General features: G+C 36.3%; 2 protein-coding genes across 4 annotated transcripts in view; one reads left to right on the plus strand and one right to left on the minus strand.

Annotated features, from left to right (window-relative positions):
* The first annotated feature begins 13,213 nt into the window (after positions 1-13,213).
* On the plus strand, positions 13,214-17,793 carry f3a (coagulation factor III, tissue factor a). The gene is made up of 6 exons (XM_079361642.1): positions 13,214-13,425; positions 14,230-14,341; positions 14,979-15,172; positions 15,547-15,728; positions 15,812-15,980; positions 17,171-17,793. Exons 1-6 carry the CDS (start codon positions 13,359-13,361, stop codon positions 17,314-17,316), a joined length of 870 nt encoding a protein of 289 aa, XP_079217768.1. The 5' UTR covers positions 13,214-13,358; the 3' UTR covers positions 17,317-17,793.
* A 3,612-nt stretch (positions 17,794-21,405) lies between these two features.
* abcd3a (ATP-binding cassette, sub-family D (ALD), member 3a) overlaps positions 21,406-27,341 on the minus strand; it is a 32,499-nt gene continuing 26,563 nt past the window's right edge. For all 3 annotated transcript variants that reach the window (XM_079360682.1, XM_079360681.1, XM_079360683.1), the window contains 8 exons: positions 26,139-26,202; positions 25,840-25,917; positions 25,656-25,721; positions 25,085-25,174; positions 24,879-24,998; positions 24,643-24,747; positions 23,956-24,012; positions 21,406-23,104 (listed from right to left, as the gene is read on the minus strand). In XM_079360682.1, the coding sequence (XP_079216808.1) occupies positions 23,027-23,104; positions 23,956-24,012; positions 24,643-24,747; positions 24,879-24,998; positions 25,085-25,174; positions 25,656-25,721; positions 25,840-25,917; positions 26,139-26,202 (658 nt within the window). In that variant the 3' untranslated portion in view covers positions 21,406-23,026. The remainder of the gene's footprint in view (positions 23,105-23,955; positions 24,013-24,642; positions 24,748-24,878; positions 24,999-25,084; positions 25,175-25,655; positions 25,722-25,839; positions 25,918-26,138; positions 26,203-27,341) is intronic.

Consider the following 27,341-nt stretch of genomic DNA (forward strand, 5'->3'; position numbering starts at 1 on the left):
AAGAAAAGGCCATAAAGATGTCAACAGTGAGATTCAGGCAGCTGTGCAGGTGGTTGAAAGTTAACCTTTTAATCAGCAAACTATCTGGGAAAAAAAGTTTTAAAAAATCTATTTAGGCAAATTTAATTTGACTTTATTTCCTTACAGGTTAGCTTAAAAGATGTTTTGATGTAATTTATTTCCCTTATTGCAACAATTTATTATTCATCCTGCAGTGCTTTGTGATTCCTAGCCATCTCATGGTGAATCATAACATACCGGGAACAAAAGCACATGTTCTGTCCCCCAACTTCAAACATGTATCTCATAGTGATCATTTGTAATAAGGGTTTTTGGCACTTGACTTGGGTCATTAGGACATGAAATCTATTGTTGGTGATGGTTTGTGTGTCAACTCTATCCCTCTTTTTAGTTATATCTATTTGTGATGTGTTAATTAAGCAAGTCCTGTTACATGACTGTAGTAAGGAACACAGACAAAAGTAGAAGACAAACGCCAACAGGCCTCATGAGGATGTGATGGAATTCATTCCAAATCCCCACCCCCAAACCAGGAATAATCACTGCTTTGTGCGGTACTGTAGAAGCCTGGGTGAAAATGCAAAACTCATTCAGTGAGAGTCAAAAAGCATGGTTGCAGAAACCACTGCTTAAAGGGAAGTTTAAAAACAATAAGTCTTCAGGCCTGTATGTGAAACAAAACCATATCTCAATATGTCATAAGCTTCTACTTGTTTTGCAAGAGGCCATTTACATGTAAGAGTTTTAGGGTTCAATTCCTAAGATAAAAGTGACCAATTAACCTTTTTATCATGTAACCCCACTGACAGTGACTGTAATGATATTTCTTTTAAAATAATTATTTTGAGTGTTTATCATTATTTTATAGTCTAACAAAGTAAATCTTGTTGAACCTCTGTGCTGCTATGAATGGCAGAAGAAACTATTCTATTAAATAGGAATGTCAGGATTGTCAGGATGACAACCATTTGAGCCAAAACATTCAGCCTTTAAGTATTCACAATGCATGTGTGTGGAAACATGGTGCCTGATTTTTTCCCCCCATTCATTTCTTAATTTTATAAGAACAAGAAATTGAGAATTTTAGTTGGGGTCTTTTACACTTAACAGAAAACTACTGTCTTTTAACAGAGGTCGAAGGCCAATATTAACCATACTATTTAACTTTCTTGTAATTGGGATAAACTAAAGCTCTGTTAAGTAATGTATTTTACCCGCTCTTTTGTTTCATGATATAACAAATAGGTATTTTACATGTTTTAAAAAAGTGTCTTAACATAACATTTGTTGTGAATTGGCCCTATGCAAACAAGGATTGATTTATAAATTGTTATGGATTTAAAAAAAAAACCAATATGGTCCGTTCACTTGCTCCCCAAACACTGCTGAGTAACAAAAAACATTAACGTAACATATGGTTTAAAAAAACTTAGTTAGATCTGTAAGGCTGGGTTGGAAATATGATAAATGGCTAATTATTTTCTTTAAAAATCTTGAACTATAGGCCCCACAGACTGAATTAGCCCAAGAACAATACGTTTACTTAAGCTTTGCTTTTATCATTGCTAATATTGAATATATATGTATGTGTGTATATATATATATGTGTCTGAGGGCCCCCATATTTATTTTTGCCTAGGGCCCCGACAGGCTCAAGAATCGCCACTGTTTAAATTTTAGAAGAGTAGAAAAAACCTTTTTGATACAACAAGAACCTTACAGGTGTGACGTCTACTTGTAACTCTGGTTTTTTTGTACATCTGTACATGTGCATGTGTCTTTCTTGTGTCGGTGGGGACTAAAAAGACTTCTTATTTTGTCTTTTATCCATTTTGCGCTTGATAAGCAAATTAATTTGACAGTGTGATCAAAACGATCTTTGAACTTACCTGTAAGATGGATAACAACATCACAAATACAGTAAAGTCCATTCTGGTTCCTTAATATATGATATGAAATTATATTGGAAACGTTTCCTCAAGAAGAATCTGCATGCAGAGGTAATGTGTTTCTTCTGTAGGATGTAAATGAAGCAATGACTACTATATGTCCTCATGGAGGCGCCATCCCTCCTGAAAATTTCGCCCTTCTCTGACATCACACTGGGTCTTTTCACATGACCATGAAAGGAGGTGGCTGCATAGTGATGGAGGGAGGAGGAGCCTTCCCACAAAGCAGCACAGTCAAAGCTCAGATCAGAGGCTTTTGTAACTCATGGCGTTGACTCAGCACAGACCAAAGTCCAGCTTTTGTGATACATTGAATGGGTCTTTGGTAATGGAAATACTAACAGTTTTCTTGAGTGCAATGCAATGGTCATCACAATATCATTGTCATATTAACAGAAACTACCCCCCCCCCCAACAAAAAAAAAACAACAACCTTTACCTGACATATTGAGAGTAACAAAAATCATTAAATATATACATTGAAATTGAAACAGTGATCATTGAACTGTATTTCAAGGCCTTGATGAAGTATTTTAAGTGTAGAACTTGACTGAAGTGGTCAAATAAAAAAATCTGTCCATTTTTCTATCTGGTCTCTCTCCAAACTCATAAAACAACCAAGATATAACTATAGTCTCACTTCCTATTTAGTATTCAAACAGACCCTGCAATGAAAACTATTCTAAATTACAGGAAATACTATGAGAAGCTCTGTCAGGGTGGGGTGCAGTGCAGCTCAGTATCCTGCTGATATGTTGATGAGACTCTTAAGGAAAACGTAGCTCAATTTGTGGCAGGCTTGTGTGAATGAGAAGTGTTGTTGTTCTGTTTAAGACTATAGCATCACAATCAGAAAAATAAAAATAAATAGAACATTTGTGATTCATTTGCATAACAATAATGATTGAAGAAGAAGAATGTGCTGTGTAGAAAAATTCTTTACAAATGTCAAGTCACTGTTATAGTGTTAAAGTCACTGAAAATAACAAACCAGGATATGAGATAGGTATTTTTTACTGTTTCAACAGACCAAACATTTTGTTAGTCATATCTGCCGAGTTATCTGTCACATATGGAGTGGGGGCAAGCAGAAATGGTTTCACAGCAACTCGCAATGTTCCTAACATGAATGTCCAATACTAAAGATAACAGATTCAAAGAGACACTTAAGTCAATATGACTCACCCACTGAGCAATTCTAAGTGTGTCTGTACCTGTGTAATTAAATCAAGTTAGTCACACAGCAAGTGTGCTTGTGTGTCTACAGATAGAGGCAAATAAACCTTAATGTCAGTCTGGAAAATGATTGATCTGTGCTCTTAAGATAAAAGGGACATGAGCTGACCCTTGACCTAAACACCAATAAGCTGTGATTACACTGTAAATCTTCAGTATACAGGTATCCAGAATTTTTTTTTTTAATGTAAGGAAAGAAAGATCAAAACCTGTTACACCAACTTAAGAGGACTGACCATAATTTTGCTCATCATCAGTGATCAATAATCTGTAGAAAGTTGCAGATATTTCACATCAGTATGTTGAAGTAAGTTCCTTAAACATATGCATGGTTAGGCATATGTTTAGATGTTAGAGACATTGCTACTATTGGATATTACCCAACCCTGATGATTGCCTGGAATGAGGAAGCAAAGGCAGATCATTGCTTAATGGCTCACCAACAAGAAGATGACCCAAAACACAAATATCCACTGAATACAAATAGACACTTAACTAAATTTAAATATTCAGAGTAACGCCATTCTGCAAAGTTTATATGAAAAGTCATTTCTGCAGTTTGAAAACACACTTCATTAAGTTAAGAAAAATATCTTGATATGTGTTAAAAAATATACTTTTTAAACAGTGGGTAGTCTTCATTATGTCTGGTCTAAAGTCAGAAGGACATTGTTAGTGCCATTTTCTATTTTTTGCTATTTGAATTGAGATTTAGATTATTATTATTATTGAGATTATTATTGTTTTAATTTACATTTAATAATGTGTCTGGTAGAGGAGTGCGTGCAAGCCAATACTTGGAGCTCTAGCGCAACTTGTCGAGTGAAAACTCTGTATAATGTGTTGGCCTGTGGCTATCTGTGTTAAAAATAAAGACGGGGCGAACACACTGTTTTCTACCGTCATGTAAAATAATACACACGCGTAGGGACTCGTTCTTCCCGTCTGGAGTGGTTGATTGTATTAATATGTAAAGAAAATTCTACTGATACTTGAAGGAATATTTAGCCACTACAGACATTATGGTCTTTCTTTTGGCAGAGAGTATTAGACAGATGGGCAGACATTGACAAGTCCTCAACATATGTCCACTGAGCTTGTTGTTCAAAACAAACATGAAACCGACAGTGCAGTTATTCCACAGGTTTACTGGCCCCTTAGAATCTGTTTGAAGGAAAATACAAAAAGCTTTGAGTTCAAAGCAGACGCTCAGCTCATTGTTCACAAATATCAATCTTTGGTCGAGTGGCTCAGTTCAATAACAGACTTAAACAGTGAGCATGTCTGGCAGTGCGGCCAAAAACTGAATAAAACAGAACAGAAAATAAATTCAAATGTAAAACCAACCTTTTCTCTGGCAAATTGGAGAACTCTATGCATGCTTGCTCCAGTGTGTGTTAGGTCTAGTACACATACAAACACATGCAGTAGCACATACACTCAAACTCTCTAATGCAACAGAGGGTTGTATTATAAAAATGTTTTATACATAAGTAGTAGTGCTGACAATTATGTAACCCACAGGTATATAGACAGTCCAGTGTCCATAATGCCTGCAGGCCTAGCTTTTACCCCTCGCTTCCACTAACGTACGTTTACAGAGGCAAGTCGACCACAGGACTATTTATTCAGGACTCTCCTATGAAACTCCCCACCGCAATATTTCAGTACATAGCGGTTAATGTCACTGAACATGATGTGACTAGTTACAGTTACTAGTTGCTACTATCAAAAAGTAACGGAGTAACTAACAGTTACTGCATTAGTTAGTTATTTGGAAAGGTGATTCAAGTGAGGTGTCAGTATCAGAATTTGGAACTGTTTCTGCTGTATCCGAATTATAGGAGGAATCTGCACTGGGTAAAGGTAGTTGGTTATTAATTTAGTCTCTAATATTTAGAATATTATGCCTTCCTAGGACTATGTGGAAGAGCCAGCAGGAGATAAAGAACAAGTCAAAAGAAGGTAAACATGATGAGTATGAGCTAACTATGAATTGAATACATTTTGGAAAGCTTTAAGTATTAAACATATTAAAAATGTATTTAAAGCTAGCAGATTAAGTACACTCTTAGCTTTTTGAGCATCTCAAATACTGTAGCTTGAGACTCAAGCTGGAGGTAGTGTTCATAGGTCATGGCTTTGAGAGATGACACAGGTGCTATGTTTGAAGCAGTTGTTTCTCCTCTTGTATGAATGTAATGAACAGAGTAGTGGGAAGCGGAAGATGGAGTGAGCTTGAACCAAGCTCTGGATATTGATTTCCCCTCATCTGTGGCAAAGAAAAGAAGTGTGAATTAATATCATATATATAATTATTGCTGTTATATAAACAGCAATAATGAGGCAACTGTGGGAATTTGCTAGATCTGATTAACCCGTAAAAGGCTGTAAGCAACACTGTTTCTAATAACAGATCAAAATAAGCACCGAAACATTAATTTTGAATACCTTAGATTAAATACCTCTGATTAGTCCTTTAATCGAGGAGGGCTGTTTTTTTTAAAACTTTAAACATTTTACCATTTGCTATTGAAAACCAGAGGTTGCATCTGTATATAGCCTAATGGCAGATGATTTAAGCTTCAAATAAATAAATATAGAGGTACAGTTTAGGTAATAAGTAAAAGATCTCTGTGTTTAGTTTATCATACGAGAGAAAGATGTTAAAGTCACTGTGTATTGTAGCTTTAATTGTAAACTTTGTTCAGGGTTGTTTTGCTTCATTTTTATTTCAGATGAGTTGTGTTAAATAGCTACTGCTGCAACCTCCCTATTTCCTGATATGAATCAAAAGTGCTCTACCTACCGAGGGGCTGGGACTTTTATTGAAAAACACAGATTTAGTGGAGGCACACTCATTAGCGCTGATCCGTGATCAGTTCAGTTTATTGCTATTTTTAGTATAAAACCACATTGGGAAACATGTGCAAGAGTGAAAACCATACAACTAGACAAAGACACAAGAAAGAAAGTGTAAAAAAACAGACAATAAAAAAAAATTAATGAAAAAGAACAGAGATAGTAGAGCCACACACGAAACATATCATGTCATGTTTGCTCAGGATGCGCTTAGCACATGGGAAAAAACAATTTGCATGACGGGATGAAGTGTATTTAATAGAGCGGTGCTGTCTGCCTGAGGGAAGACGAATAAAAAGACTGGCAGCAGGATGACCTGAGGGGTCCCTGGTGATGCTGAGGGCACATGATAGGAGCCTATCGCTCAGACTTAGCAGGCTGACACCAATCATCCTACCTGCATAACGAACCACTTTGTTTAAGATTTTTTTTCTCCTACCCAGTGAGATTTCCAAACCAGAGAGTCAGTGAGCTGGTGAGGATGCTTTCAATAACACTACTGTAAAAGTTATGTAGGATGTGTTTGTTTAAGGTAGATTCTCTTAATTTCCTTAAAAAGAAAATACGCTGTTGAGCCTTTTATGATGTTACTGGTGTTTAAGTGCAGGCTGAGATCATCTGAAATTGTGACACCAAGAAATGTGAAACTCCTCACCATCGCAACTACCTCGCCCTTTATGATAATGGGAGAATGTGGTAGCTTTCCAAATCCAAAATCAATGACTAACTCCTTTTGTTTTGGAGGCATTCATGATTGTTCGCCTCACTCCATCTGACAAAATTTTGTACCTCTGACCTGTAGCGTGATTCGTCAGTTGATGAGTCCTATGACAGCAGTGTCGTCAGCGTATTTTATAATGACATTATCTTGATGTAAAGCAGTACAGTCATAAGTAAACAGTGAGAACAGCAATGGGCTTAAAAAAACAGCCTTGCTGTGACCCAGTGCTTAAATGACAATCTCCGATACAAAATCTTTGAGGTCTCAGAGTCAAGAAACTAAAAGTCCATTCACAGCTAGCATCACACAGACCAAGGCACTGCAGTTTACCTATCAGGTTTGAAGGGATAATAGTATTAAAAGCCGAACTACAGTCTCTAAAAAGCATCCTAACATGGGATTTACCCTTGTCTAAGTGTTCATGCAGTGTTCAGGGCCACAAATATAATGTCATCAACGGATCTGTTTTTCCTGTAGGCGAACAGCAGGGGATCCAAGGAGCTAGATAGATAGATAGATAGATAGATAGATAGATAGATAGATAGATAGATAGATAGATAGATAGATAGATAGATAGATAGATAGATAGATAGATAGATAGATAGATAGATAGATAGATAGATAGATAGATAGATAGATAGATACTTTATTGATCCCGAGGGAAATTCAAGATTTGCGCACTGGAAAAATATGTGCAGCTGATTTGACCAAACAAAGGCGAACCACGGCTGGCTTGATCACAGTGATATACCTTATTTTTCATTTTAATAATATTTTGTTATGTAAGGATACCCAAACTAATAGTTGTTTTATTTAGACCTCATAAACAGCCAATGTCATCTCGGGTCAGGCTAGCATTTATTCAGACTGTTCTATCATACCTCATGTTTGGCAGAACACTTTGTCTTAATCTCTTTGAAAAAGCTAATTCTGTAATGTGCATGCCTTACAACCATCCCAAAACAGGAAGCAGGGTTGACGCACTGCACTGCACTTCACAGTAATGCTATCTCTATAGCTGATTAAATTCCTTCTCTTCTACCTGGTTTTGAAAACAAGGTGCAGTCATTCGTGTTTCAACTGGTTGATCCTCAAACAACACTTCCTAACATTCCTGGGCAAGCTTGGACATCATGTAATCGACTCACTTTAACAATGAAGGTTCACAACAAAACTCAGTTTTGTACTGTAGAATTTAAAAGTACACTATGAGGCTATGGAGCTTTTTATCATAAGAGATTTCACTTTACTTTTAACTATTGTTTAAAGTTTGTCCCCCACACAACAGTGGTTATGACAAAAAGAAAAAAAAAATCACATGCAGTAATCTTTCCATAGACAATACTCCCTCTGTAAAATCTTTAGAACGAAATCATGATAATATATCCTGGCTTATTAAATAGGCAGGAAAACAGCACAGGATGTTTCCCCCATCATGTACAACTTGTTATTACAGAAAGGATTGTCTGCTTAGAAACACTCCACCACTAATTCTAGTGAACATGTCTGTGCTAAATTCTTATGTTGGTGGTATAGTGAAAGAAAAATATTAACAGCAGTGGCGGTGAAATGTTGTAATTGGAAATTATTCAAAACTGGACAGGAAAAGGACAAGTGACCAAAACATTGGTGCAATAACATCCTAGGCCTCACATATTCAGTTCCTACATAGTTGGTGTGGCAAAATACTCAACTGGGGTCATGTTATTAAGTCTTTTCAAACATGGAGTTTAACTTTTCTTTTTTCAATCTATATTAAAAAAAAAGTTTGATCTGAAGGTGGAACTTCCTCCACAATTTTTGAAGCAGACAAATTAATAAAAAAGCTCTGATTGTCACAATTCCACAGTTGCCTGTGACTTTTACTTTTTGACTTACACTACATGCTAAAAAAGGTAAAGTCCCCACCTGCAGTTGGATGACATGATGTATGCAGAGTGGGAAGAGCAGTTGGATTAATTCTACAAGCTCATTTAGCTTCTGTTGTCTAACACACAAAATGATCTGCTACTAAAAAGAGCATTCTCAGGGAAATACCAGTACTATGGTTATCTGACAGAACTGAATCTGGTGTTAATCACAAAAATAAGTATTTTTGCATAATAAAAAATATATATAAAAACATCAAATGAATCCCCCACTTTTGGTGTGTGATCTAGATTAAATAAATATATTTTAACACTACAGCGAAGTCAGACACCTGATTTTGTTGTTTACCTATACACACAAGTCCGTAAATTGATTTGAATGTTGAAACAAAAAGAATGCTTTCCCTTGGAGCATCCATTGAAATATTGCAATCAAGGGTTTAAAAGGGAGAATGATAAGCTCTGACTTTTGTTTCAAACAAGGTGTTTTATTTCTCACCTTCTTTTTGTTTCAATGGCCAATTCAGTTTTTCTTAACAAGCATTTTTTTAATCTATCTTTCTCCTATATACGGGTTAGTTGATGTATAGTATATGACATGTATAATTTTACATTTTTTCTTCAGATTGCTGCTTTCCATTCAGTCTTTATCTGGTATGTGAGCTGCTGAGAGTCCCTGTGAAAAGGCAGAGAGCAATGATCCAGACTATGCTGGAGAGTTGCGATTGTTTCCTTTGGTCTCAGCACGACTGATTAAGATCTCTGCTGTGTATCCAGCTTCTCCCACGCCAAACAAGATGACTAACACTGCAAGCTTTATAGTACAATTAAGACAAAAGTGTTAGTAAAAACGGAGCTCTGGAGGTGGTGAAAACACTATAACAAATATCACTTCTTACTCAGCTCAATTACAAAAAAAGAAAAACAAAACATGTATGCAAGGAATTTAAAACCTCAGCACTTCAAACTCCAGAGAACAGAGGCTGGATTTTGTTCAGCGTTGTTGTCAGCCACTTCCTGAGAGAACTGCACCATTACAACATTTTAATCTCACAAATCTCACAAAACCTTAGAGTGATTTCTAACCTTTTAACAATCGAACACAAAGCCATTAAGATTTAGCATTTTGATCATGCTGTCATGCATGATTTGGTCTTGTCCAGTTTTGTATTTCAGAGCTTATGTTTCTATGTTTTAATAGCACACTCGCACATATGCAGTCATTTCAGTTTTACATTCAAAGGCACACAGAGCAATATACTTCACGTTGATTGTTTTACAACATCAGCATAACTTTCATAGTTTGGGTTTAGCGTTGTTAAAAGTTGTTCTGCATTCTTTTTTTATCAACAATGTTTTACATTACAATTTCAATCAACATCAAATAACAACAAAGCATCTACACTAAACATTATACAAGAATATATAAAAGCTATATTCACCTTCTTTACACACACGCTTCTTGTTGGATCACTTCGGACAGAAAAGCACCTTTTAAAGTATTTAAACTGGCAGAATCTAAAAGTGTACTTTTTAAATAAGACTTTATTGCTGATATTTTAGAGCCTGATTCCTAATGTACTCTTCAACTTGTTTCTTCAACACGTTCTTTGTTCAAAACAAAGGCAAACTCACACCCATAACAGCTGCCAGAATAATTTCCCCACACCAAATCTTACAGAACTTAACTACAGGGCCATCATACGCATTGCAACCTCTATAGAACAGGACATTACAAAACCACTTAGCCCCACCCCCCACTTCCCTCAGGATGGAGGTACAGAGCAAAGAGGTGCAGAAAGGCATGCCTTGGGAGCAGCTTGATCTCTGCTGCTATCGGACCTGAAAAAAAGGCCTCGCTGAACAGGCCAGAGTGGGAATTCTTGACTGTTGTCTACCTGTGTTTGTTTGTTGTGTCTAAACCATTGCAATATTATTATTATTTATCTATTTTAGTTGTATATATGGGATATACTACTACATTTATAAGCCAAAAGGTAACCAATCAGGATAGATTTACTGACCAATCACAAAAGATTTTTCTTTTGAAACGGCTGTGGTTTTATCCAATAGGTTGTTAAGGCAGGCAAGCCAGACCAGACATCAGTGATATTCAAATGCTAATTACAAGCCATATTGGAGGTAAGAACCCCTCGTGTGTTAGCATGGGCACAGGCAAACATGATGGTAAACTGCCGGGAATCGTGAAAATCACTAGGCATTTACAGGGCTGATAATCTGGTTTTTCATGCAGTGAAGTCCAATGTTAACGATAACTCCTTTTTACAAAAAAGACATTCACTTGTCTCTTACGTCTTCCTGCTTTACTTTACTAAGACTAAATGTAAACAAACTGTGATTGTCCCAAACACTTTCTTCTTTTTCTTGGGTAGATATATGAGCTTGCATGTTATTTTGTGTCCTACGTTTTTGACATCTCATGTCACATTGTTTAGCTATTTAAATTACAACTAGTTTTGTGAACTACAGTTGCATTCAAATGTTAACGCTCTTTGGTCAGGCTCTTTTGATATACCATAACTTACGAGCCAACATAACAGGAAATGTTGGATGACGTCCAGTCTCAGCGGCCTTTGTTTCTCTCTAAGAATCAACGAAGACATTTCCCTTTCCTTGGACTTTAAAGAAAACATGAAGAGTCAAGGTGATACATTATGAGAAATCCACTTTTAATTCTGAAAGGGAACAACAATTTCACAGCTGTGGGTGACTTGAGCCTACACACTATACTGTAGTTTCAGTAACTGACTGGATTGAAAATGTATCAGTTAATCAGAAAATAAAATGTTGTTTTCTGAAGAACTCATTCAGGGAAGTTTAAACTTCTTCTTCCTGTTTTGGGTGCTTAAGCAGAAGATTGTAAGGAAATCCTAGGTCTATAGTGTGTATTAAACCAAATTCAGATTACACTAATATCTTTTATTTTATTTTCATTTGTATACCTCTAACAATTGTTTTAATGTTTGTGATCTTATCATCAAATTATTGATTATATCCACATTTGGAAAAAGTAGTACAGGTAGTTCAATATATATAAGGATGTGTTTATGGATTAAAAGATAACTAAAGACTTTTCCCTTTTATGATTTGAGTTTAAAGATTGGATATAATATGCATACATTAATAAAGTCAGATAACATCTGTCTGACATGTACAATCTCTGGCCAAAGAGAATAACCAATTAACCAATTATTGTGTGTTTATTTCAAACAGACATTTCACAAATCATATGCTGACTCAGAATATATAAAAACTGTAAGACAATGATCTACATTGTATTCCTTGTTCCTGGCTGTTACCAGTACTTCGGGTTATTCACAGTTCTGATGAAGGCTTGTCAGGTCTTGTTTGCTTAGAAATCGCTTTCTATTTACTACAGTGTACAAGAATTACTGTGTACAATTTTACTTGTGTCCAGTTTTTGAGGGGGTAATAGGGTTGGGGGACAACAAATGGCACAGTACCAGACATATATACCCAGCCAGTTGTATATTAAGAAAGATAAAAAAAAGACACATTATAGAACTCATATTACAATATTTTTAGAATTAATTTACACACTTCATTTAGAGGGAGAGTGGATTTCAAAACTTTGTGGTACTTTAACAATTAAAAGTAACTTTATTAGGTTGATAAAAAAACAGATTTACGTAAGTTATTCTGTTGCCTCGGCTTTATGTTAGTGGAGTAAGTACTGTCAGTGAATCTTTTCTTTAAAAACAGGCTTGAGACCACAGCATGAACTAATCGTTGACAGGCATTTCTGTGCCTGGAAATCTAAACAACTGAGTCTATAAATAGAACTCCCTTCATCCATTGGAGCTGTCTGTTGTGTGAGTGGCTGTCTTGACTCATGTCCTGAACCGCAGTGATCCATATGGTGCAGACAAAGTCATCAGTAAAAACCAAGTGTCTGAAGGAAGGAGAGTTTGTCTTTCCATTATTCTGTCATTATTGTTGACTGGGATTATTGTATACAGAGGGGAGGGGGGACAGCGGGTGTGTATTGTAACTAATCTATCTATCCAGATTGTGTGGTCATTATAGCACTAAAAATGATTTATTTCTTACTATATGGGTGAGATAGATAGATAGATAGATAGATAGATAGATAGATAGATAGATAGATAGATAGATAGATAGATAGATAGATAGATAGATAGATAGATAGATAGATATAGACAGAAAGATTGATAGACGTGAAACATTTGTGTGACTTCAATATACTAACAAATAGGCTATTATTCATGAAAATAGTGTTGAGGTAATGATGTTCTACCGCAGTTTGTAACACATTTGATTTCATTATAATGTCTGGCAATTTGCTGTAAAAGTAATCGGAATCGGACAGCCATATGGATGAGTGTTCGGTGTTGTGGAAATAAAAGTATTTCGAGAGAATACCGCCACTGTATCCGCTGAATGACCTAAGCAGGAGAGGCATGCACTGTAGTGTGCATAATACTGCCCAGTCTAGTGACGCCACTGCCGGACGTTCCTTATTTGGGCAATCTTCGAGTAGTTACATTGCTGTAACCAGTGGTGAAGGATTCATAACTCGTAATCAGTGCTCCATTTAGACCTACGCTACTTCCATCCAGGTCTTACCAGCAAGGCGACTCCGATTAAAAGGCCTAGTCCTGATTGAGACGAGAACACGCGATTGGAATTTAAACCTACATGATCATGATGAGATTAACAGCAGCTCCGTGTATTGTGCTCTTTTTCTTCACGTTCTCGGCTTCAGGTGGGTCCTGCCTACTCGCGCCCTTGTTCCATTGACTCCGTTCATTTGTAAGGAAAGTCAAATAATAGGTATTCTTTCCCTAGATTACTTTCACTATTACAAGTAATGTGCAATGGAAAGGAGGTGTATGAACAAAATCAATTAGTTAAATTATGTTTTTAATTAATGTAGGCTTATTTGACTTGTTGGATGAACGTATTTTTAAAAAAGGAGCGCTTAGAGATGGTATTTTGCTTCATGCTGTGAAATGATGCTACAATAATTAAATTGTAATAATAAAAAACCCCAATCTAAAAGTGTTTCACATAAACAGAATAGAGGTAGGACATAGAGGTCATTCCGTATGGGCACAAGGTTTAAGGAAACATATGTGGCCTTGATAATTGAAGTTATGTTTTTCAGTTATCGCAGTATTACATATTTTATTCTTCAACTTCTCCAATTCCACTAAGAAGAAAAATGCAAACATCAAAACGTTATTGAAGGTATGGCATGTTGCTGAAAAAAAAAAAAGTCTGTATACACTTTCAGACACGTGAAACACGAAAATAGCCTTGGATTACTGTTACCGAAAAGAATAAAGTCTCAAGTGTATTGGTTGTCCATGTCTGTGGATCTGATATTGGCTGATAGGGACGCCAAGAAAAAAACAACTCAACTTTTTGAATGCTTAAATCACACTTAATGTATGACTCATTGCAGCTGAATATTGGGTGCCTTTATTCATTATGTATCTTATATTAAATTGATTATTTTGTATACAGGTGAAAGAATAGGCTTTGAAACACTTTTTTTTATTTGCAGGGTCCTATCCCAGAGCACAGAATGTCACTTGGAAATCAACCAACTTTAAAACTTTTTTGACATGGCAGCCAAAGCCATCATCTGAATACTCCTACACAGTAGAATTTTCTGCGTAAGTACACAACCCTAATCCTTCCCTGTTAGTCTCTTCAAGAAATAGCATTTAGCCGACTTAGCCGATTCTTGAACCCTTTGCTTACTGGGTAAACTAAAAACTTGAATAAGGGCTGCAGGGCCTTCATTTTCAAAAGCTTTCGTGAATTTAGATATAAAGGTATGCATAATCATATATAGTTTGTTTTAATTATATTCTGATGATAATACTGACATTAGGATTCATTGCACATATAGGCATTATATATGTGGAAAAGGAGAGGGGACGACAAGCATGAAATGGTCGACTGCACGAGGAATCTTTATTGGGGTCACTCTAAGCTCTCTGAAGCCCTAGTCTAGACATAAAGAAGAGATTACTAAAGTACACAAAACTTAGATTTGATGAAAGAAAAGGAAATTTTCAAGAAAAATATGAATAAATTGTACAAGCTTGCAAAAAAAATGCAAACAAACAACAGTATGTTACTAAAAAGTTTTTTTTTTATTTTGCTCTGATTGACTTTGAATTTAGTTTCTTGTCTACAATTGTAGACTTGACAACACCATGCTTATACTGCTCTTTCTTGAGACAATGCATAATTTCAATACAGTCTAATTACTGTAACTTTTTGCATGTATGTTTATTGCTGCAGGGTTGGCGGTGACAAACAGAGGAACACTCATTGTATCCGATCCTTAGGGACGGTGTGCGATCTGTCCAACTCTTTGATTGACTTGGAAACCTGCTACATAGCAGATGTATTGTCTGAACCCCTGCCTGGAGCCACCTCTGACCTCATTGAGTTCCCCTACACCAGCTCACCACGATTCTGCCCTTACAAAGACAGTAGGTTCTTTTACTACAAGAGTTTGTCTTTTAATCAAGATATAAGTTAGTATTAAGATTTTCCCTATGCAACACAGTCTGACAATAATTAATACTGTCTTGGTGCATTTTTAAGGAGGTCAGTAGAACAAGGGGTGTTTAAAAATAAAGGCCTTTTGCCGTGGTGTGTCTTTCACTGAACGACAGACATATTAGACATAATTCTAGAATTAAGAAGTTGCTGTTGGAGAACCCTTCAGGTTTCTGTAGATTTAAGGTGGTAGGCAGAGACATTTAGGGTGTCAGTCTCAAAAATTAACACACTTTACTTCATCAAATAAAGTACATGTAATTCCTTGTTACTAGTTAACAAACTGATTGTTTCTCCTCTAAAGCTGACATAGGCAAACCTGACTTCAGGTTGGAAGTGAGTGAAGACAAAAGGACCACAACCTTGTATGTGACTGACCCACTCACAGCCGTATTTAAGGACGGCCTCCAGCAGAACATCAGGGATATCTTCTCTGACCAGCTACAGTACAAAGTCACCTATCGGAAAAATAAGAGCACAGGCAGGGTAAGTAGCAGACTTGCACTATAAGCCTAAAAAGCATAAACAGAAAACATGAACAATATATTTTCTTACTTCTTTGTCTGCAGAAAGATTTCACATCTCAGAGTAGTACGATAGAATTTACCAAATTGGATGTGGGAGAGAGCTACTGCTTCAACGTTCAAGCTTACATTCCCAGTCGCAACAGTAACAAGCAGTTTGGAGAGATGAGCATGACCCAGTGCTCTAATGATGAAAGCAAGTCAATCTTTGAAGGTAAGGTGATGTGATATGGTACTGTGCTTTGCTGTTGCCAGAATGCAATTACAGTGCTTTCACACAGTCTTATTGAGTCTTATGGATGATTAATACTGGGGCAGATGTGGCTCAGTTGGTAGAGCCATTGTCTTTCAACCGGAAAGTCGAGGGTTTGATACCCAGCTCCTACGAGCAACAAGTCCAATGCTATATTTACATACCCTTAAAACAAGAAATAGTTTGCCTTATTGTTTTGAGTAACTCTTTGGTATTTCACCAAAAGCTCTCCTGCAATGGAAAGACATTAAAAAAAAGTCAGAAGCTGTGTCCGGGGATCGAGTCGCCGAGGCCCCCGCCATCGACTACGGCCCGATCCACAATACACCTGACCCCTACAGCTTCCTCTGTGGGAGGTGACTTCACAGGAGGATGGGCCCACATAGTCTTTTTGGGCTGGACCCGGCCGGCCCCATGGGCAAAGGCCGGGCCACCAGGCGCTCTCCTGCAGGCCCCAACCCTAGGCTTAGCGCCATGGGGCAATTTTGCAATTTCATCTGTGCTGTATGTTTAACATGGAGCATATTTGACAATAAAGCCTACCTACCTAGGGTGTTGCCCCAAGAACAGTCGTTGTCTCTCAATCAGAAGGTCAAGGGTTCGATACCCAGCTCCTGCGAGCAACATGTCCAGTTTGTCCTTGGGCAAGATACTAAACCCCCCATCCGATCAGCTCAGGAGCGCCTGCCGGGGCAGCTCACTTACTCGGAGTGAAAACTCACAGTGTAAACACGTAATTTCCCTACAGGGATCAGTAAAGTAAATCTTCTTCTTATTCAATATGTTGCTTTAATTCGCAGCATTGAGTTTTATGTTACATGCTTTTTACATTGGACTAATAATCATTGCATATTTTAGAAAAATAATAAGAAATTTATATATTTTCAAAAAGTATTTTACAGTATTAAAGTATTAAACACAAAAGCAGTGGTTATCTATGCTTTTATACAGAAACTAATTTTTGCAGACCTAAATAGACACTTAATCGTATCAACAATTACAGAATTCTCAAAGGGTGTTCTATTTTGTTCCTTGCATCTTCCTCCAAAATTATCTAAAATTTAATGTGAACACAAAAAAACAACTTAAGACTCTTGTTTGAATGTATTGACAACTACTGCTCAATAAAAGGCTTTTTTTTGTCTTTCTAGTGTATTCAGTGGGTGTAATCGCCGCTGCCATCTTCCTCATCTTGCTGCTGATTGGTCTCATTATTTCTTTCACAGTGGTCTGCTACAAATGCAGAGAGAAAGCTTTAAAAACTGAGAAAGAAGGATTACCACTGCGGGATGTATAGTTTGTTTTTCATCAAAGATCAAGTCTGGCATGTCAATGTAAAACACTGGAATCAATCCTTTTTTTAGTTTCTGTGAAACTGTCTCTGAATAAAAAGACATATAGTCTTTGTTATCTGGTGCTGCAGAAAAATAATTATAAAAACAATGTTTGGGTACTGCTGCCTTACACACTGCCAATAAATTGTATGTTGTATTTCACATCTTAGACTACTTTCTAACTTGAATGATTGTCAAGAAAAAGATATTTCAGAGACTGTAGAATGCAACAGTTCTATGAAAATCAAGACCATGTACCATCATGTATGTATGCAGTGCTTTATTTATTGCTTTAGAATAAATGTATTATGTATTTGTATGATGCGGTTTTATACTTTATATTTTTAAAGATCATTATGATTATATAAGTGGGAAGTAAAATATTTTGCAATACAAGTGTGTACATTTAAAAAATAAAATCCATGCCAAATACTGTAAAATGATGAATGTTAAGAAATGATGATGAGGTCTATCTATCTATCTATCTATCTATCTATCTATCTATCTATCTATCTATCTATCTATCTATCTATCTATCTATCTATCCATCCATCTATCCATCCATCCATCCATCCATCCATCCATCCATCCATCCATCCATCCAACAGGTTCTGTTTAGGATTAGAAAAATGTATAACTTTATTTAAGTCCAACTTTGAGCCCTTATTAGACAAACTTAATGGTAACATTCAGTTGTGGAGGACACTCTGGGCTTTTTTATTAGAAAGCTATTAAAACATTTTTTGTCCCTGATCTGCTGTATGTCTTCCAGAACATACTTGCCTTATTTCTTAAACATTCTTCAAACATTTAGATTCCATTATCCTCTCATTTGTGTGGGACTATAAAATAAACATAATAGGTAAAGTACCCCTTTGTAAATTTAAGATGACTAGAGGGCTGGCTTTGCCCAACCTTATACATCACCACTGGGCTGCTAATGTCAGCTCTATTGTCAACTGGTTGGATGAAACATCAGTGCAACACAGTTGAGATTCTGGGGGGCGAAATTAACCCTGAAGCAGTTTTAATTCTCCTTTCAGCATCAGAAGGGCTGAAAAGTTTGCAAGTTGCGCAAAAATACCTTATGAGAAACCATTTCTCCTATTTTAGAAGAAGTGCCTACTATTAAACTGTGCTTAAAAGAAAGAACAAGATTTATTCTTAAAAACAAACTTGAGGAATTTGAAAAGATTGGGCACTATGATCTCCTTTTTCAGAGCTGAAATAATTAATTAACTTTGTATTATGCAATTTCAGATAACACTCCTTGTAAGGGTTGAGAGAGGGGTGGGGATTAGGTTGAACATGTTTTGTTGTCCACTTTGTACTTTGATGGGAAGATTTCTACATCTATAATTATATTATATTTCTAAACAATAATGCGAAATAAGCAACTAACATCACTTTTCATCACATAACACTTAATCAGCTGAATTCATCATGAAGTTGAGGCAGCATAATGTAGAGGAACATTATCCCTTTGTTGCTTACATTGTGCATGAACAAGCTGATAACTATCATAAAAGGATTAATAAAGGCTTATTAAGAGTACAACCTTAAGGTCTTAACACATCGCACGTGACAGTTGTGCTTAGACACAGAAGCTAACGAGTAGCAATTAAGGAATGACTGCAATACACACTAACACAAAGTAACCAACTTATATGTCCACAATGTAGAAACAACAATCACATCTACTCACAGGTTTATGAACATCTTAACATCTTAAAACAAATCCAAGAGGGCACAGCAAACACCAAGAAATTCATATATACACATATATATGCTCAAAAAAATAAAGGGAACACTCAAACAACACAATGTAATTTAAAGTCAATCAGACTTTAGACTTTTTAGACTTTTTATTTTATTTTCCCAGAGGGGAAATTCTTTTTCACCGGTGTACAGTTTTAAGGGCAGCGCGCCGACAGAGGGTGAACACAGGGAGATACATGTGGGACAACAGGACATACAGTGACAGGGCATACAGTGACAGGACATACAGTGCATATGGTTATGGGGGGACCAGGGATTGGGACTGAGGTGGATTTTTATTGAGGGCTGAGATGACTGTAGGCTTCTGCCGTATCACGCCCTCCTGCACAACAGGGACCTGTACCTGCGTCCAGAGGGCATGATGGTGAGGTGGCAGTTGAGAGGGTGATGTCCAGTGCTATTGTGTGTGCGATGCGTGTGATGGCCTTTGAATTGAGTTCTGACAGGGTGGGAGTGGGGAGACCGATTAGTTTGGCTGCAATGTTTGTGACACGGGTGAGTTTGGTTCGGTTTTTGACTGTGAGCATGTTGAAGAAGCAGGAGGAACAGTAGAGCAGGATGGGCTGGACGATGCTTTGATACAACAGGAGGAGATGGGGGGTGACATATAGTCCTTTGAGTTTCCGGATGTCTTTGGTGGCTCCTTTTTTGAATGTCCGTTGTGTGCTGGTCGAAGGTGAGATTGTTGTCTTGTGTGAGTCCAAGGTATCTGAAGCTGTCAACAGTTTCAACTGTGTCGTTGTTGATGAGGGTGGGGGGCTTTTAATGACATTACATGAAAGTTGGATCTGCCTGTAGTGTGTTTTTCCACTTTAATTTTAAGTGTTACTCCAAATCTAGATAGATAGATACTTTATTGATCCCGAGGGAAATTCAAGGCATCCAGTAGCAGTATACAGACAGGCAGGACACAAGACAAAAAATCTAGACCTCCATTGGTTAATAAATTTGATTTCCATTGATAATTTGTCTGTGATTTGTCAGCACATTCAACTATGTAAAGAACAAAGTAATAAGAATACTTTACTCGTTGAGCTCGAGGATGTTATTTTAGTGTTCCCTTTATTTTTTTTGAGCACTATATAATACAACATGAGCCGTTGCACTGACTGACTCAAAGGCATGCTCTGCAGTCAGCAGGGGGCACATTGCTGCCACCTGTTGGCTGCTTCTTGCCTGTAAGCCTGGTAAGGTTGCCCTTCGTCACAATGGGGGAGAAAGAAAATTGTATTTGAAACTATATAAAATATGGTTGTGTTTTATGCTTGACAAGGGCCACATTTAATAGACGCATTAAGTCATATTCAATTTTTTATTTTGAAAAATCTGTGACAGGTTACAAATATCTTTCAATGGTTTCTTGTTCCTCATGTCCCCAGTTTTCTTCCGGGTCATTTTTGGCAGATGTTACTATAGTTTTTAAATAATTAATAAGTCTGCATAATTTGCATCGAGATGTTTTGATATTTTAGTAATTTTGATTATTTTAGTTTGAAAAAAATGTAACATGTGACAAGAAACTTTAGAATTTACCTTTTCATGGTGCATTCATGTGGTATCTGACACATAGGGAAAACAGGTTTCCGAGTTGTAAAACGCACAATTAATAACCAAGTCGGAACAACAACTTATGTAAAACTGCAATTTAGCGTATGCATGGCTCGTAATTTAAAGGTGTAATGTTATTTGTACACAGGTTGACAAGAGACCAGGTTGCCATGTATAGATGGTAAAAGCATGTTCTGGCTAAGGGAAAGTTGATTTTGATGTTATTTCATGTAGCTGTACACTTTTTAGCAGTATAGTTGTTAGAATCATTTGTCTAAGTTACTGCTTCTAAATAGTAAAACAAAACTTTGAGTGAAAAATAAATTTCAGAGGTGGGCCACAGTTATGCACTAAAGGCATTGTGCAAGTGTTTATACTAGTGAACAGTGTCTTAAACTTGTTGACAAATATAACATACGCTTGTAATTACCTGAGAAGAGAATACATTTTTATCATTGGTTTATATAGTATGTAATATGACTATTCAAAGATAACAGTTTTTGTTCCCCTTTTTTGAAAAGTGGAGAGTTACATTACAGTAATAAGTAACAGTTAAGGTGAAAATACAAAGGTCTAGGCTTGTTAGCATATTTTCTGACAGTTAATACATTTTTTGTCCTGCATCTGTATGCAAGCCTAATGTTGATAACAATACCTCTGTTAATCATTTGTTCAGACCCTCCTTCAAGACACAAAGAGATACACAAAAAGAAAACTCATGAAAATGAATTAAACCAACAGTTTATATTTGGTAATGCAGAGTTAAATCAAAACATTTATATACATATGAAACCATGAGAATAGATGAGAATTTCTGCTTCTCCCCAAATGATGTTAAAAGTAGATTAGAAAATGGTTGGCTGGGGAAGGAGCTTGTCTGCATATGATCCCAGTTGTCAGTAAAAGACAGAACATAATGATGTTGATAAACCGCAGAGTTGCTGGGGAAGGATCATGTCTGCATATTCAGGTACGATACCTGGGATCACCTGACAAAAATCATTTATTCATTTGAGATCCAAACCCCAGAGGTAATGTTAAATTTGTTTAAATATAATTATTATTAAATATAATCCATAATTCCATATATTTCTATGCCACCACCAAAATAAAAAGTTTCAGAATGTCAGATTTCTTTTTAACAATAAGGTATAATAACTTATTGCTGTATCTTGTGTCCTCTAATGTCAGGTAACATGATCAACAAGATGGTTAATATCTTGTCCAATGCAGCTGATTAACTAGAGATCTTATACTGGGATGCAACACAAGCAACCAACTGGAGCTTAGGTGCCAAATGGAAACAAATTTAATTTCCTTCAACATGTTTGATCTTACAGAATACTTCAGTGGAGAAAACACACAAACTCATATTCAGCAAACAAATTAACTGTTGGAAATGGAAACAAAAGATGTTTTCTTTTCTTAGCTGTCTAGCTTTGAATAATCAGTATGATTAAATGTTCAATTATCATTATATTAATGACTTTGTAGTTTAATGCCTGGTCCGATCAGACTGGCATAGAGAATTCATTCATAAGATGCCACAAAAGAGGGAACTTTAGCTGACTGAATAAATGTTTTTGATATGATACTGCCCTGTTCTTTCTGGCAGCCATTCAAGACAGCCATGCCTTAATTACTGGTCATGTAGCAACCCAGTGAGAATACAGAGAGCAGCCGTGACTGACAGTTAAATTTAGGTCCATGTTTTGATGTCATTATATCGAGATAACCTTTTAGTTTTGAATTAATGTCAGTTATCACAGTACAGATTTCAATGATTTCAGGAAAAATCAAACTTGATTTGCTCAAATTATTCTAATGTGGCACAATTATTTAGTCAAAAAAAAAAAAGGAAAAGAAGTCAAATTATACTCCTTTACATTAATTGCTCCTTTCAGTTACAAGATTAATCTACAAGATCTATCTACGTGATTGCCAGCCTCTGCTGCTCTTAGCCAGCTGTGGAAACTGTAACTTAAATTAGAACTTATTAGGTAGCCATCAATTGTGTCAGTCAGCAGACAGGAATATACTACATACTTCGGTATTACATTTTGTATGCCACATTGATTAAGGCTAACCTCTGTTACTGCTTGCAAGTCATTGATGCATGCACTCAAACCTCTTTTAAATCTATTAACAAAACCAAAATATGAGCTAATTATAAAGTTTGTAAAATAACAAATTAAAGATCAAAGTGAAAAAAGGAAACAACAATGAGATTCACAAATGATTAAAAACATTATTTTCTAGTTTTAGCTATAAGTTCTGAATTGAGTGCAAATAATTAATGAACTACTTTAATCAGGGCAATGTATATTTGCTTATGTCGGCAGTCAGTTATGATCCAAACTCCACAGTTTCCTCAGTGATGGGTTTGAACTCGTAGTTCCCTCTCCCGTCCATATGGAGATAATACTTCATGAAAGAAATAAATATATACAAACAGATAGTAAGGAAGTGTACAGACAGTAGTCAAAAGTACAGACTAACTTATGGAAAAGTGTAAAGTATCACTGAAAACTAATTTTCCAGTGTCTTACAAAGTAACAAAAAAAGGTCATTCAGTTATACCACCAAATATTTAATTGTGTTCTAAAAAAAATCAAAAATAAAGTAAACATTTGCATTAAAAATGATATTTTGGCCAACATAGAGATGCAGCAATATAGCTGAGAAAATAAAAACATGATAAAGAAGAAACCGAAAGTAAATTGTTCTGCTTCGTAATTCATCCCCTTCAAATCGAGTCAAGGCTGCCGTATCTTAAATGGAGAGCTGGCAAACAGTCCAACAATGTCTAATAAAGAAATGTCCAACAATTCAGCAACTTACTTAAACAAAATGCAACAGTCAACCACAATTAATGTGTTGTGGGAATTAATCAAATGTAATGTGTTTAAAGGTGTAAGGTCTTTCATTTTTATTCTTTAAAAACCTTTAATGTGTTCAACTAGTTTCTTTAACATGACAGCAAGGTTTTTAATCAATGACACCCTCTATAGAATACTTAGTTTCAAGCCTTCTGAGAGACTAGGCCCACTGATGTCATTTGGAAATAAACCTAGGATTTTTTAATCTGTAACTTTTAGGCCTTATCCAGTATTTCTAAGCTATAACAGAAACTCTGCATTTTTGACTAAACGCAAAACCTTCTCAGTAAAGGGAACATTGCTGACAGAAATAACATACAGCATGGAAATAAGTGACAGTGGTAATGTGAAGATTTCACTAAAAACTTCTCAATGATGATGTCAGTCAATACTTACCTCATGGTGCTTCCACAGAGATTTTCTGTGAGACACTGTGAACAAAGTGATGCCAACCTGTAAGATTATAGAAAACGCAAATTATACCAGAACCTTTTCTTTGACAACATGGTCCCTCAAATTATTACTTACTGAATGAATTAATTGGAATACATTTTTAAATTGTATATGTATGCCAAAGGTATAAACAAGTATAAACAGAGTGCAACATTAAGTGCAAAGACCAATGCGTTTCTCCCTAAATGCTTTCTCAAGAGAGACGGTACCCAATATAATATAATATACTACCCAATATAATATTTATTTCATTATAACTATGATCATTTTCATCCTTATTTCTATTATAATATTTATTTTATTGAAATGTTTTATTATTATTGTTATTAGTAATAGTCGTATAATGATTTTTCTTAGTGGGCCTGCTTTGTTGCAGCCCAGTCCACATCAGTACATTACTCAAGTTTAGTGCCTAACTCTGACCTTTTTCGAGCTCTGTGTGACTATAGATAATTAATCTAACAGCCAAACTTAAACTTAAACTTTCTGAAGTGTGCCTTCAACAGAACACTTGATAAATCAGTTACATATTTTTGCAAAAATGGTGCGATTGAATGCGTATTTCAATACTTTTCTTAGCTGACCAGTAAACCTTGTTTCTCTGAGATGTGTTTGAGTGTAGGGTTGTACCGTTCTACAGTGGCTGTAGATGAAGTCCTCAACATCAACACTCACTGCACTGGTGCACTCATCCAGAATGGCAAACTGGGGCTTGTGGTAGAACAATCTGGCCATCTAAATACATAAAACGTGAACGGATACACTCAATGATAATGCCATGATCATTACGGACCTGAAAATTGAAATATGCCATGTAAGACCTACCAAGGTGAGACTGTGAACACAATTTTCGAGTGGATACTTACAGCCATCCTCTGCTTCTCTCCTCCACTGAGAACATCCATCCAGTCCTGGACTGAGTCCCAGCTGCCCTCTCTTTCCAGGATGTGACCCAGCTGAACATTGTCCAGGTAGTCCTTCAACACCTGGACACAAGATATGTTGTTTAATAAGAAACTACAAAGCACAAAGTTATGAAAGTGAAAAGTGTGTGAGGAGTCATGGGTCCTACCTGATCAGAGATTCCTTTCTTTCTCTGTTGTTCATAGGTGTCAGGGTAAATGACTTGGTCCCTCAGAGAACCCAGAGTCATGTAGGGTCTCTAGATAAAACAATTTTTGAAATTTGACAATTAAGAGATAAATGTAGGACTGTTTCTCAAAAATATTATTTGCGCATGTGTATGTACGTACTGTATGTGCAAAGCCAGAAACCATGCTTGCATTATGCTAATAGCCTTTGCTATCTGTTTGCGCTACAGTACCGTTTTTAACGAAGCAGAACAACTAAGCAGAGCATTAGGTATTTCTCAATAAGCATTCCATCCTCTGTAGCCTTAGAACTCCTGACCTGAGCTCCAGAGTGTGTCTGTGTCCATCCTCACAACATAAAGACATGGAGCAGCTTGTTTTTCTTTTCTAGCTTCTGTTAAATTCGCAAACAAAAAGCAGATCTCTTAACTTCTTTTTATTGCGGTTTGACTTTACTCCAATGTCTTATTCTACTCCAATCCTTACTTATTATGACAGAGTTTTTGTTTTTGAAGTTACAACAGAAAACATGGCAGACATAGTATTTTTTACCTGTGGCACGTAGAAGAGCTTCCCTCTTTCAGGTTTTGTCAGACTTCCACCGAAAAGAGGCCAAAGCTAATACAAAAGTTCAATTGATTAATACACCAATGGCTTAAAAACATATGCAGATTGAATAAATATGATTTTACAGACAAAATTTAACAGATTTGTCAATAATAACATGGTTTCTCACCTCCCCGAGGGCTCGGAAAAGAGAGCTTTTTCCACAACCGTTTGGCCCACATACAAGAACATTGGTACCAGACCTCACCTTCAGAAGACAGAAAACCAAGGACATGATAGAGTATAAGACAGATATAAATCCTGTTTCTCATTCACTTTCACTAGTAAGTGCAAATCCATGCATATGTCCAAACACAATCAACATTTAAATAATTCAATTGATTATTTTTGTTTGTTTTGAACATAAATTATGTAAATGACAGCCAGCCTTTCGAGCAAAGCCATGACAAGGCTGCATTAGAGTTTTACCTCGAATGAGAGGTCCGCAATCAATATGTCTCCATTAGGTGTTGCTAGTGGAGTATGGTCAAATCTGTAAATTAAAGGATAAAATTGAATTAGGCCAGTACTGACATCGTTAATGTGAAATTTCAAAGAAATACAACATTTTATATGGGAGGTTGTACTAGTAGACTATATAAGAAACCGGCATCCTTTATGTTTTACAAAATCAGAATCACATTCAGAGTTCACCTCTGAATTTAAGATTGATCAAAGTTGTTTAAGGCAAAGTATTACAGTGGTAAATTCCATGATCTGCGTCCCTTTCCTTTTTTATTAACAAGGTTTTATAGGCCTATTACAATTTCTCATTAAATCAACATCAAATAACAGCAAATCATCTCCACTAAACATGATGTAAGAATGTATAAGAACAATGTTCACCTTCTTCACACACACTAAATAATCCTAACCCTAAAGAAATACAATAAACAAAAAGACAGTAACTAATTATGAGTCAAATCAATAGGCAGATTGTTTCCACATTTCTCCTCCAACACATCGTTAGTTTCCGTGAACGGTTGGATGCACAAGTCGCTTTAAAAGTTGCGGCAGCAATAAACTTTCTTATCTCCTTTTGTAAAGGATGGTCCAGTGTTTCCTATGCTAAAGGAGGTTATAAAGGAAGCGTTGAGCCACATTTCTTTAACTTTTAGAGAATTCGCTCTTATCATATCACTTAACTTCTTCCGAGGTTAAGGAAAAAAGGAGAGTGAAAGTAGATAGGAGGGACAATCCAAACACACCCAATGTCTTTTGTCTTTGTGTATTTTATTGCATATAATAAAAGTTATTTTTGCAAAAAGGGGCAATCAGCTACAGAAGTGACATCAGTCACAAATGCATCAAAGATTACAAGGGCAGTCCCAGTTGCAGAGCACATTTTATCTTTCATAGGGTGTAGGTATATTACATATACATGAGTAGGGCTGAAACGATTCCTCGAATAACTCGAATAATTCGATTACAAAAATTCATCGAGGAATTTTCGCTTCCTCGAGGCTTTGTTAAGTTTTTTTTTTTTTGCGTCATTAAAACTTTGGTATGAGTATAAAACACGTTTAATGTAGCTGCAGCTACCTGCTCCTCTGTCTGCTGTACTCTCAGTCTGACACAGACACTTCAGCGCTAACACGCACACGCGCACACGTGAGCGCGGCGCGCCCCTTT

Source organism: Symphodus melops (assembly GCF_947650265.1).
Source record: "Symphodus melops genome assembly, chromosome: 14".
NCBI lineage: Eukaryota > Metazoa > Chordata > Actinopteri > Labriformes > Labridae > Symphodus > Symphodus melops.